Genomic DNA, 12,304 nt, shown 5'->3' with positions numbered 1-12,304 from the left:
GTTGGGGTTTTTTTTTGGGGGGGGGGCAGTGTTGGCTGGTTTGAAGTCAGTGCATTGCCTTGGCTAGGCTGCTGCTTTAATACTTGAGCCAGACTTCCAGCCCTATTTTTTGCTGGTCATTTTGGAGATAAGATTTTGTGAACTTTCCTGTCCAGACCAGCTTCTGCCTGAGAGCCTTACACTCTTGGCTTCCTGGGTAGCTAAGGTTACAAGTATAAGTCACCAGCACCTGGCTAAAATTAGTTGAGTTTTTTGTTTTCTTTTTTAGTACTTGGATTTGAACTCAGGGCCTTGCTCCTGGACACTTTGCTTCTTGAGCCAGGCCTCTAGCTCAATGAACTCTGTGTGTGTGTGTGTGTGTGCGCGCGCGCGCACACGCACACGCACCAGTCCTGGGGCTTGAACTTAGGACCTAGGCACTGTCCCTGAGCTACTTTTGCTCAAGGTTAGTGCTCTACCACTTGAAGTGTAGCACCACTTCTGGCTTTTTCTGTTAATGTGGTACTGAGGAATGGAACCTCGAGCTTCATGCATGCTAGCAAACACTCTACCACTAAGTCACCTTCCCAGCCCCTAGAGGAAATTTTATTGCCTTTAGCTCTTAAAGGAATTCCAAATCAACATTCCTCACACCCCCTGAAGATTGAGTTTAAACAGATATATAGATATATATCATCAGAATTGTTACTTGATCTTGAACAGATACAGTCTCAAAGATGAACTTTGTCATTTTGATATTGTATAATGTGACTTTCCTAATACTTTTTCTCATTGTGCTATGTTTTAAGGAAAATCTAAAGAGCTAGAAGTTTTTCCAAATTTTTCTTAAAATACTAAGTCTTTTGTCACTCACCCTCAAAATAGTAAATATGTTTTTTCTGGAATTCTGGTTCTATTTAAAATGTAATTGGCAGGTATAGCCACAGAGCACAGAGCATGAAGGAAATGAGTAGAGAATGAAGAGCCAAATAGCCTTATTACTTCATAGAAATGTACCCAACATTTTAACTTGTTAACAGACATTTTACTTTGAGTTAATGCCTGTTTGTTATTTTGATACAAGGACAACCCTATTGATAGCTCATGTAAGAAGACCTTTTATGCTACAGTCTAAAGTTACAGAGAAGTTCCACTGAAAATGACTTCCTCAGTCAGACTGTCTAAAATTCTTACTATTGTTAGGTTACTTCTTTCATTTGGAGCATTTTTTAAAAAATTAACTAAGCTTGTCTGCCATCAGCATGCTAATATAAATTTATGTTCTGTTCATCTACATCATCACTGCTAGGAGCTATGCTAGAACTAGAATATAGGATTGGTAGATAAAAGATCCATAACACAGGATGCTCTCTCAAATGCAGATCTCTTTAGTAAGAGAGAACTCGATGAAGCAAAACACAGTTAGCATTGGATATTGGAGCAGTAGAGAGGCTCTTAATTAACGGGTTGTGTTGTAGTAAACAGTATAATACAGAATCTAATGTGGAATCCCAAGTACCCTTAAGTTATATAGTTTTAATAGATAAAAAGTTTTATCTATTAAAAATAAATTACTGTATGTACTTCAAATGTTTGAAATATTAACCTTTAATCTGAACAAAAACTTGTTTCATTGTTATTAAAGAATATTGAATAGTCTGATAGAAATTATTTAGATAAATTAATACAGAAACTTGTAAATTTTATATGATAAATGACCTATATACCTTGTATTTTAGTAGGTTGGTTTTTATATACTTAGTGATTAAATTTTTAAGAGCCATGAGAAACAGATACTTTAAATTAATTACACAAACATAACTATTCTTGATATTTTAGTACATTTTCTTTCATACTTTTCCCTATATGGGAAAATTTAGCAGAGTTGAAGCAGTATTATATACAATATGTTCATTACTCTCTTCAGGCGTATTTTCTTATAGTATCTACATGGTTTTCACGACCATAATTTTAGTAGCTGTAGCTGCATTAGACTTCACTAGCTAGCTATGTCTTCAGACACTTCACAAGCTTGGCTTTTATGGCTATGGCTGTGATAAACAGCTAGCAGTATGTACAAAAGTATGTGAACATTAAGATTTTTTTTATAATATTGAACAGTTACTTTCTAAAAGTAGATTAATTGTGCATTTAGAATAAATTTACTGTCTAAAATAGCTTAAGTCTGAGTTTATTTTCAGATGTATTTACCATGACTTAACTATTCCCATTTTATATTTATATTTATGAAACAGAAAACTTCATTATTTAAGAGATGAGACAAACTGAAGCTGTAATGCAATGTTCTTTATATAGAAGTCAAATTGTTTCTGGTCCACCCTCTGGACTCCCTTTGGTTATCATTGTTTCAGAATGATGCAATAGGCATTTTCACAAATCAAGATGTACATATTGATTTTATGAAATGGTTTGTATGAGCAGTGATACAGGCAATGATTAAGAGATTTTTGACTGAAGTATTTAAATATTTTAAATGAAAGCATAGTAAAATTAAAAGTGAAACTGTTTGCTCTCTTATTTAATTAGCAAAGTCTGGTGGATAAAGTATCTCGAAGACAGAGACCTGATATGAACATGTTATTTCTAAATATGAAAGTAAGGCGGACACATCTGGTTAGCGATTCACTTGATGAGGTATAATTTATCCCAAAATATATTAATTTCTTTAAATTCTTAAATATGATTCATCAGTCTTAGTAAGCTATTTTTTATTTCTATATGCCTATTAAGTACACTTCATTAAACTTCAAATCCATAGTTAAAGCCAGTTTTACATAATTAAGCTTTATATTCATTTTTATTATTATTAATAATGATTTGTTGTTAATACACTCAAAAAGGACTTAAGAACACTTAAATGAGTAACTCATGTTTCTTAGTATGCTATCTGGATTCTAGACTCATCTATCTCTGACTTGGTAGATGTGTTATCTAGTTTATGCAACTCCTAGATTATCTGACCTGCAGATTCTAATGGGCTTACTCAAGTCCACATAAACATCGATGACATATACACATAAAGTTTCCTGAAGATAATGACTGGTTTATCTAAGTTTTAAAAAATTTAATATTTGAGAAATGCTCAAAGAATTAATTACTTTATATTATAGTTTTCTAAATTAAAATTCTGGTGGGCAATATAATATTGGCAGCAGGAACTTTGAACAAGACACTTGCCTATCTGTAAGACAAACTAATACCTAGCTCACTGGCAAATTTGGGATAGATGTTGGATTGATGGGGTTTTATAAATTAGATAAGACTATCCAACAGTTTCCAGAATCAAAAATAGTTAATTCTCTTTTAACTGTCCTTTGTTCTTTCCTACTATATAATTTCTTCAAATAGTTAACCCGGAAAAGAGCAGACCTGAAAAAGAAGCTGAAAGTTACATTTGTAGGAGAAGCTGGTTTGGATATGGGTGGCTTAACTAAAGAATGGTTTCTTCTCCTAATTCGCCAAATTTTTCATCCTGATTATGGTGAGTGTTTAGTTTTTATGAATAGTGTTTTTTTTTCATAAGTGTTAGAGTCAAGTACTAACTTTTTAAAATAGACTTTATGATTTTGCATACTTTTTATCAAACATCAATGTTAAATGATTATTGAATGGCTATTTTTAACTTTAAGAACTGTTTGACCAAATTGATGATTGAAATGTTAATTATCTGACTGGGAATGCTACACAAGATATATTAAGGTGAAAAGTAAGTATTTGTGAAGAAACTCATGCCTTTCATGAATAGGACCAATGTCTAAAAATATAATTTGTCACTGAAATAAACAATGTCCAGAAATAAACAATACCCAAAATTAAACACCAAAACTAGTTTGCTCTACACTAGTATTGGAAACCTCTGCCATTACAGAGTCATTTTAAGAAAGGAATACATTAATCTAGAAAAAATAAAGCTTTGAAATTTAAATTTTATTTAGATAAACTACCTAAATAAAGCAAAGTTTTCAGTAGTTTTCTTATTTTTTCTATATTCTTTCTGTTTTACATATATGTAAAAAGTAAAAACAGGGGCTGGGAATATGGCCTAGTGGCAAAAAGTGCTTGCCTCGTATATATGAAGCCCTGGGTTTGATTCCTCAGCACCACATATATAGAAAAAGCCACAAGTGGCACTGTGGCTCAAGTGGCAGAGTGCTAGCCTTGAGCAAAAAGAAGCCAGGGACAGTGCTCAGGCCCTGAGTCAAAGCCCCAGGACTGGCAACAAAAATAAAACAAATGAACAAAAAAGTGAAAACAGAAAGAAGGATGATATGGATAAATTGAAATCTCCAGGTAGCTTGCAAAATTATTTATGAGCATTAACTTATAAGTCATGCAATTTATAGCTTTTATAGAGTTGTAATTTATAGCTTTTATAAAAATGTCTGGTCTTTGCCCCTTCTCTAGCTTCAGCTTAAAGAATAATAACATGTTCTTCTATTTAGTATGCATGTATTTCTATACATTGAGATTTGCAACAAAATTTTAACCTGGAACATAGTTGGATGTCATGTACATTTTTACCATTTTCACTTTTTTAACCAATCATGTGAACCAAATTATGTTTTCTTGTTTTCAGGCATGTTTACATATCACAAGGATTCACACTGCCATTGGTTTAGCAGCTTTAAATGTGATAATTATTCTGAATTCCGATTGGTTGGAATTGTATCCTTTAAACTTTCCACTAGGAGGTGCTACTGAACTAGACTACAGATTTTTTAAGTGGTATCTATGTTTTAGAAAAATACTATTTTAGAAAACTAACCATTCTTGTCAAATAAGTTTTCTATAATCTCTACCATATGTATTATCGCAGCTATATAACATTAATAGGTTTTGCTAATTTAAAAAATCTAGATTATTTTTCTGAAAATTTCTCAAAAGATTAATTTCTTTTTCACATATAATCTAAATTATCGAATATTTTTTAACACTTTTAAAAATCAGTGTGGTTCCTATTCATTATTAACTATTTTTCTGTTTACTTATTTTTGTGCTTATTTCCCTGTTTAGTAAACTGTATTTGTCAGAACTAAACTTAGCTCTCTAATATATTCCTGAACCCTGAGACATGAAGGACACATCTTGAAACAATTGAAAAAATCTGTGGAATGGGAATGTTTAAAACATAGAAACAACATTCTGTAGTGTTTTTTAATAATAAATCATTTTGCCAATGTCTGATCACTATCAGGTGTTTTGTGGAAGGTATTTCGGCACTGGCTTATGAAAGTCAACAAGATGCCTCCACATTAACTTTTTTCAATTTTCAGAAATAAATTATCTGTGGAGGCAAAGAGGGAAGAGTAAATAAATGAGCAAGCACTGGAGATGCTTACATCAAAAGAAGAGAAGAAATTCTACCTTTAAGAAGCAAATGTACAGATAAACACCAGTGCACAATCAGCTACTCTCAGAATCATTATATTCTTCCAAGAGCAGGTAGAAAGTCTTAAATTAAATGATTATATTTGGTTAAGGTAGGACTGGAAATAGTAGGACAGTATAAGTTGGAAGAATAGTGAAGGGGGAAGAAAAGACTGAATTATGATGAGCTTGATACATAGTAGTAAGGCACTGATCATTTTTAAAGACACTACCAGAAAAAGAATTTAGAGCCATCTTATTTAAGACTTTTCAATCCTGAGGAATGTGGAAATTGAGAAACTAGATGGGGAAAAAAATAGCAGGAGGGAAGTAAGGCACATTGAGACAGTAAAGTTATTTTGAAATTTGAATATATAGTCTGTCTAAAGGCTCAAAGTGCTAAATTCCACAGTACCAAAGAATCCTGTTTTAATTCTGCCATCTACAATACTACAGCCGTCTTTGAAGGCTCCAGCCCCCACATTATGACCTACTTAAGTTCCTGATGTATATGATCATGCTTTATGTTTTTATATCATTGCTGAGAGTTGAGTGATATTTTGATTTACTTATATTTGTAAGAAAATATTATGTTTCATCTATTATACTTTTAAAATGATGCTACACATAAAATCATGAACTTGTCAAATACTTTCTTATCCAATGGATATTAGTTTTTATTCAGTAATTATCTTAAAAATCATACTAGGCATATTTACATTTTTGTATCCCAAATTAAATAATTTAATTAAATTCAACATTATTATATGTTTAGCACACATCCACAGACGTATAGAAATCTTAGTTTAAAATTGTAATAAGGACTGGGAATATATATGGCTTACTGGTAGAGTGTCCTAGCATGCATGAATCCCTGTGTTCAATTCCTAGGTACCACATAAACAGAAAAAGCTGGAAGTGGCTCTGTGGTAGAGTGCTCACCTTGAGCAAAAAGAAGCTCAGGGACAGTGCTCACACTCTGTGTTTTAAAAAAAAAAAGTTTGTAATAAAATGCACAGTAATAACTAAAATATTTTGAAGGTTTTGTGAAGAACTAAAATTTAACAATATTTTGAAAGTATAATTGCCTATGATACAATGGATACTGGATCTAGGAGAAGAGGCAACATAGTAGAGATGGGGGGTCTTCTAATTCTGCTGCATGCACCACATGTCCCAGTAGATCCAGAAGAAAAGCTACCTCATCCCCATCACTGCTTCAGCCAAAGCAGGTTGATGAAGTGCTAACAGAAATATGCTTCTGCATGTGAGTGCCCTGTTGCAAATCTATCATCCTACTTCCTCGCTGTGAAAAATCTGACTTCAGAATTATAATATTTTATAACACATTACAATATTTTAAAATATTTAATGAAAAATGTTACAAGCTATCACTGGAGTAGAGGATCAAAAACTAATTTCATCATCACCACTATTAACAGTAATATATTAGAACATATTTTCAGTATTCTCTTGAATACTGATCAGTCTTTATATAGTTGCTTATAAAATAGCATAGCTATTCCTTAACTACCAGCCTTCATTCTGCCTTAGAAATATTGGCACTCTTCCAATGTTTTTGTTTTCAGATATACTCAGCCCATATGCTTATAAATTTCTTTTTGAGTCTATGAAATGAATTTTTTAATAATTGTATATGTAATTAACAATTCAAATATTATAAAAGTTGATCTAAAATCAACTCAGCAAATAGACAAGTTATGTTCTGCTATATAATTACTAAATAAAATATTGGACAAAGTTGGTTATTTTGTTTTGTTTTGCCAGTCCTGGAGCTTGAACTCAAGGCCTGATCACTGTCTCTGAGCTTCTTTTGCTCAAGGCTATCACTCTACCACTTGAGCCACACCACCGCTTCTGACTTTTTCTGTTTATGTGGTGCTGAGGAATCGAACCCAGGGCTTCATGAACATGAGACGAGCACTTTACTACAAGGCCATATTCCCAGCCAACATCAATAACTTTTTAACTTTGACTTTTAGAGTAAACTTAAACTAGTGCCTTGAAGTATTACTATAGAAGATTTCTTGCCCTATTAACTTACCAGTAGTGTGCTTATTTATTTCAGCTCTTTTAACACAGTCTGCATTTAAATTTAAAATAGCTAAAATGGCTATTTCTAAAATTAGTAATGTTTTCTGAAATAAGTTCTGAATAAACTTTTGCTACTGCTTATAAAACCACCAATATGCTTGTTGAGATTTCAAAATTTTTTGTTAAATAATTTGCAGAAATGTCTGAACTTGGTATCTATATCTACTATTATCTTAGATAAGCTTTTCTAGGATGATCATTTAACTTTATCAACTAAAATTTTATTTATATGTCTTTTGGCAATCAAGGAATTATATTGTATACAGTATAGGGAAAATAAATGAAATAGAGGAGAGGAAATGCGTGGGACTAATTAGAAAGTCAGTGTTAAATCCGGAAGAAATAGACTGCTGCATAATTCAGAACTCATTTGTTGCCATGGATCTTATGTTAATGCTTAACATTTAGTATGCATAGCTTATGGGACTAGCAGTTTATAACAGCATTACCTTGGATATTCGTTTCCCTCCCTGCTGTTACAAGAAATTATTGAGCCCTCCCATTGTTCCTGATGATCAAAATACACCAGTAGGCATCTGCAGTGTTACCATTGATGACTTATGTCAAATTATGCCTGTAAGTATAACTTATTAACTTGTCCTTTAATGTCTCATCTATACTATCTTTTTTCCCTAGTGCTGTTCTTTTAAAATATTGTTTCCTTCTACTTTAAAAGTTTTTTTACTTAGCTTCCTCTTCCTATTAAGCTCTATATTTTAAAGTCGTGGTGTGATAAAATTCCCATTACCAATAGAACTTTCTTACAGTCACCCACATTGCAGCAGCTGGGGATATAGCCTAGTGGCAAGAGTGCCTGCCTCGGTATACCCGAGGCCCTAGGTTCGATTCCCCAGCACCACATATACAGAAAACGGCCAGAAGTGGCGCTGTGGCTCAAGTGGCAGAGTGCTAGCCTTGAGCGGGAAGAAGCCAGGGACAGTGCTCAGGCCCTGAGTCCAAGGCCCAGGACTGGCCAAAAAAAAAAAAAAAAAAAAAAAAAATAGTAGAACAGTCTGAGAGACAGTAATTTGAAACTAGGCTCTGCCACGTACTAGCTCTGTGCACTTGGATGAGTTATTTAACCTTTCTTGAGTTCTAGTTTTCTTATGCAAACACTAGGTTTTACTATTAAAACAAATGATGACCACCATATCAAATCTATACCCAACTTATGTTATATAAAAATTCATTTTAATGGAGAATTGTATTATATGAAGTATATCAGAGCATTCTAGCCCTGTTTCTTATCTTTTTTAATAATTTAAAATAAAATTATTATAAACTTAAAATAATTTTTTTTGTTTGTGTGCTAGTTCTAGAGCTTGAACTCTAGGTGTAGGCAGGTGTGTCTGAGCTATTTTGCTCAAGGCTAGCACACTGACTTGTTGTTGGTGGTGGTGGTGGTTAATTGGAGATAAGAACCCCTTGGTCTTTCCTGCTCAGGCTGGCTTCACACCACAACCCCCAGCTCTCTGCTTCCTTAATAGCTAGAATTACAAGCATGAGCCACAAGCACCTGGAAAACTTTCAATAATTTTAAAAATGCTATGTTGTGTTTTTAAGTTCATATTCATGGACAAGTTGAGTTATAACAAAATATAATAAAATATTTCTTCCTTTGTTCTCACCCTGTACTTGAAAGAAAAGGACACAGTAACCAAGTATAAACTACTTAAAGTGTGATCTTTTATGTTTTTTGTTTAAAAGCTAAGTCCTAAAATAGCATTTTTTGTGTCTTTTTATAAAACACTACAAATTCATAAACAATAATGTAGCAGATAGCTCTGAATTATGCTGGAAACCACTTTAGAATTATGCTTTGCTTGCTGCGTAAGAATAGACCCTAGAATTAAACAACCTTTCGTCTGAAATGTATACTTTCCTCCTGTATGACCTATAATGAGTTTTTCCAAGCTTTTAGATGACAGAAATTGGTAATGCGCATTTTGAGTTCTGGAAAATACATCTCAAATATTTATTTTGAAATCTGAGTTTACCCATTATCTCATACATAAATGAATTATGATAGATTTACTTGAAGTCCTAATCGATTTTAAAAGACATAACAGACTTCTTTTTATAGGAATTGGCCCATGGATTAAGTGAACTTTTATCATATGAAGGCAATGTTGAAGAAGATTTCTATTCAACATTTCAGGTACTACAAGGGCATATAGATGTTTGTCAGCCATATACCATGTATATGAAAAATGTCATTTGTACTTAATACTGACCATTAAAAAAGATGAAAAATCCCCTTCTTAGAGGTTAGCCTGATAGAGACACCCAGGGAGACACAAGTAGATGAAAACTTGACAAAATTGCTTCAAGATAATCCACTAGATATTCCCTTGACTTGGTTAGTCTCTAAGCCTTTCACCCTCTCAAAATAAGCCTCTTCTGTACTGAAGCTGATGTACTGAAGCTGTACTGAAGCTAAAACAGTGTTATTCCCATTGCTCTTAGAATAGTTAGAAGATAGAAGTTATAGTGACCTACATAGCTCCAAAGACCTGAGTATTGGGGCTAGGTGGCACACAAATTCTGTGGCTATCATTAAAATATTTAATTGTATTTCACATGTAGGATTAAAACCCTCCCCTTTTTTTATAACTCCATGATACAAAAAGGATGAGGGAGTGGCTCAAGTGACAGTATGCCTGTCTAGTAAGCCCAAAGCCCTGAATTCAAACTCTAGTAATACAAATAAATAAATAAATAAATAAATAAATAAATAAATAAATAAATAAATAAATGCCAGTATAGTTTAGCCTTTCTATAGTTATCTTTTTGATGGGAGTAGGAAATCATTTGTTTTAAATTTTAGAAATCTGTTATATCATTGTACCAATGATATCACTCATATGCTATTATGATACTTCCCATCAGGTTTTTCAAGAAGAATTTGGGATAATTAAGTCTTATAATTTAAAGCCAGGAGGTGATAAAATTCCAGTTACCAATCAAAATAGAAAAGGTAAGTTAGACACCACTTTTAATTAAAATGAATTAGTGTTTATTTACTGTTTACCTTTCTACATAACAAATGTACAATTGCTTTCCAGAATACGTACAACTTTATATTGACTTCCTTCTCAACAAATCTATCTATAAGCAGTTTGCTGCATTTTATTATGGATTTCATAGTGTATGTGCTTCAAATGCCCTAATGGTGAGTTTGAAACTTTAAATTGCGCTTTCAATTCGATTTCATAATGATATAACCTAGACAAATAAATATTTTTAATTAGAATTTTTTAATTTAGATCTTTTCTTTAAAAAATAGAGCTAGAGGGCTGGGAATGTGGCTTAGTGGTAGAATGCTTGCCTAGCATGCACAAACCCTGGGTTCAATTCCCTAGCACCACGTAAACAGAAAAAGCCAGAAGTGGTGCTGTGGCTCAAGTGGTAGAATGCTAGCCTTGAGCAAAAGTAGCTCAGGGACAGTGCCTAGGTCCTAAGTTCAAGCCCCAGGACTGGCAAAAAAAAAAAAAAAGAGCTAGAAATAAACACACTTTTCCCAATTCATTGTTACTTCTCTAAAGTTATTCATGCACTTCATTCCCCCCCACCCCTTCTGCTATTAGCATAGACCTTAAAGCTTTCCCTAGGAGCCAGTTGCCAGTGGCTCATACCTGTAATCCTAGCTACTCAGGATGTTGAGATCTGAGGATCATGGTTTGAAAGCCAGCCGAAGCAAAAAAGTCAACAGGACATATCTCCAGTTAACCAGGAAAATGCTGGAGTGGAAGTGTGGCTTATAAGTGAAAAATCTAAGCAAGAGCACAAGGTCCCAGAGACAAAAATAAATAAGTAAAAATGGCCCTGTTTACTACAGAGGCTCTGAAGTTGCTATAATCTAATGAGATAGTTGGGAGACATAGGTTGAGAAGATCACGGTTCAAGGCCAGCTGAGACAAGAAGTTCACAATATCCCCATCAAAATTAATAAAAACTGGTTGTGGTGTTACACACCTGTCAACCTAGCTATGCAAAAAGCACAAATAGATTCACAGTTCAGCTGTTAGAAAAATAACAGAAGAACTGGGGGTATGAGTCAAGTGGTAGATCAGAGCATCTCTCCTGGCAAATGCAAGGCCCTGAATTCAAATCCTGGTACAATAATATCTTTAATTATATAATTTTTTTTAATTTACCAAATAGAAACCCACGGGACATTGCCCCTTAGCTTCCAAGTAAACACCACACTTTTCTCACTGCTAACTGCTTCCTGCTTCCTTAAGAATCCTTTAGCAACTCTGAGTTGCCCTCTCCAGAATAATGGTAAACTCCAGTTGCTTTGACTTATCTTAACCATGTAAATTAGCCACATCCAGTTGGACTTGAGTGTTAGAAATGTTATATAAAACCCTTCAGCTAGGACGTGGCACTATGGCTCATGTGGTAGAGCACTAGACTTGAGCTGAACCACTCAGGGGCAGCGCCCAGGCCCAGAGTTTAAGCCCCACAACTGACAAAATAATAATAATAATATAAAACCCTTCAGCTACTAAGGATAGAACTCCATCGTGCCACTTGAATCTTCATTCAGTTAAATTATAAGCAATGATTATTTTTCATAGGAGAGAAGTGGACTATTGAAATTACTTCAGGGCAAGAGGAGAGGTAGCTTATTTTTTGTAGCTTATTTTTTTTTCCAGCTAGTTTTAGAGTAACCTTTATGATGTGTTTGTTACACCTTTGAAAAAGAAGTATTTTACTGAACTCTAATAAAGTTTTAATTAGAACGTACTGGTATTTGTGGGAATGGAGAGAGAGAAAATCAGAATTAAATATCAGTTTGCTCTTTGATTTTTAGGAC

The 12,304-nt window shown here is 33.6% G+C and overlaps 1 protein-coding gene across 4 annotated transcripts in view; it reads left to right on the top strand.

The window, feature by feature from the left end:
- Positions 1 to 12,304, top strand: part of Hectd2 (HECT domain E3 ubiquitin protein ligase 2) — a 67,835-nt gene that overhangs the window by 46,973 nt on the left and 8,558 nt on the right. Inside the window, exons 12-18 of one of the 4 annotated variants that reach the window (XM_048338715.1) lie at positions 2,527 to 2,634; positions 3,349 to 3,481; positions 4,577 to 4,665; positions 7,900 to 8,058; positions 9,566 to 9,640; positions 10,372 to 10,459; positions 10,548 to 10,654. In XM_048338715.1, coding sequence (XP_048194672.1) covers positions 2,527 to 2,634; positions 3,349 to 3,481; positions 4,577 to 4,665; positions 7,900 to 8,058; positions 9,566 to 9,640; positions 10,372 to 10,459; positions 10,548 to 10,654 — 759 coding nt within the window. Of the gene's footprint in view, positions 1 to 2,526; positions 2,635 to 3,348; positions 3,482 to 4,576; positions 4,666 to 7,890; positions 8,059 to 9,565; positions 9,641 to 10,371; positions 10,460 to 10,547; positions 10,655 to 12,304 lie in introns of those variants that run through there. The other 3 variants (XR_007209895.1, XM_048338716.1, XM_048338717.1) reach the window with 3 other exon arrangements.

Source organism: Perognathus longimembris, chromosome 2 (genome assembly GCF_023159225.1).
Source record: "Perognathus longimembris pacificus isolate PPM17 chromosome 2, ASM2315922v1, whole genome shotgun sequence".
NCBI classification, from domain to species: Eukaryota; Metazoa; Chordata; class Mammalia; order Rodentia; family Heteromyidae; genus Perognathus; species Perognathus longimembris.
This window is presented reverse-complemented; position numbering and strand designations above follow the sequence as displayed.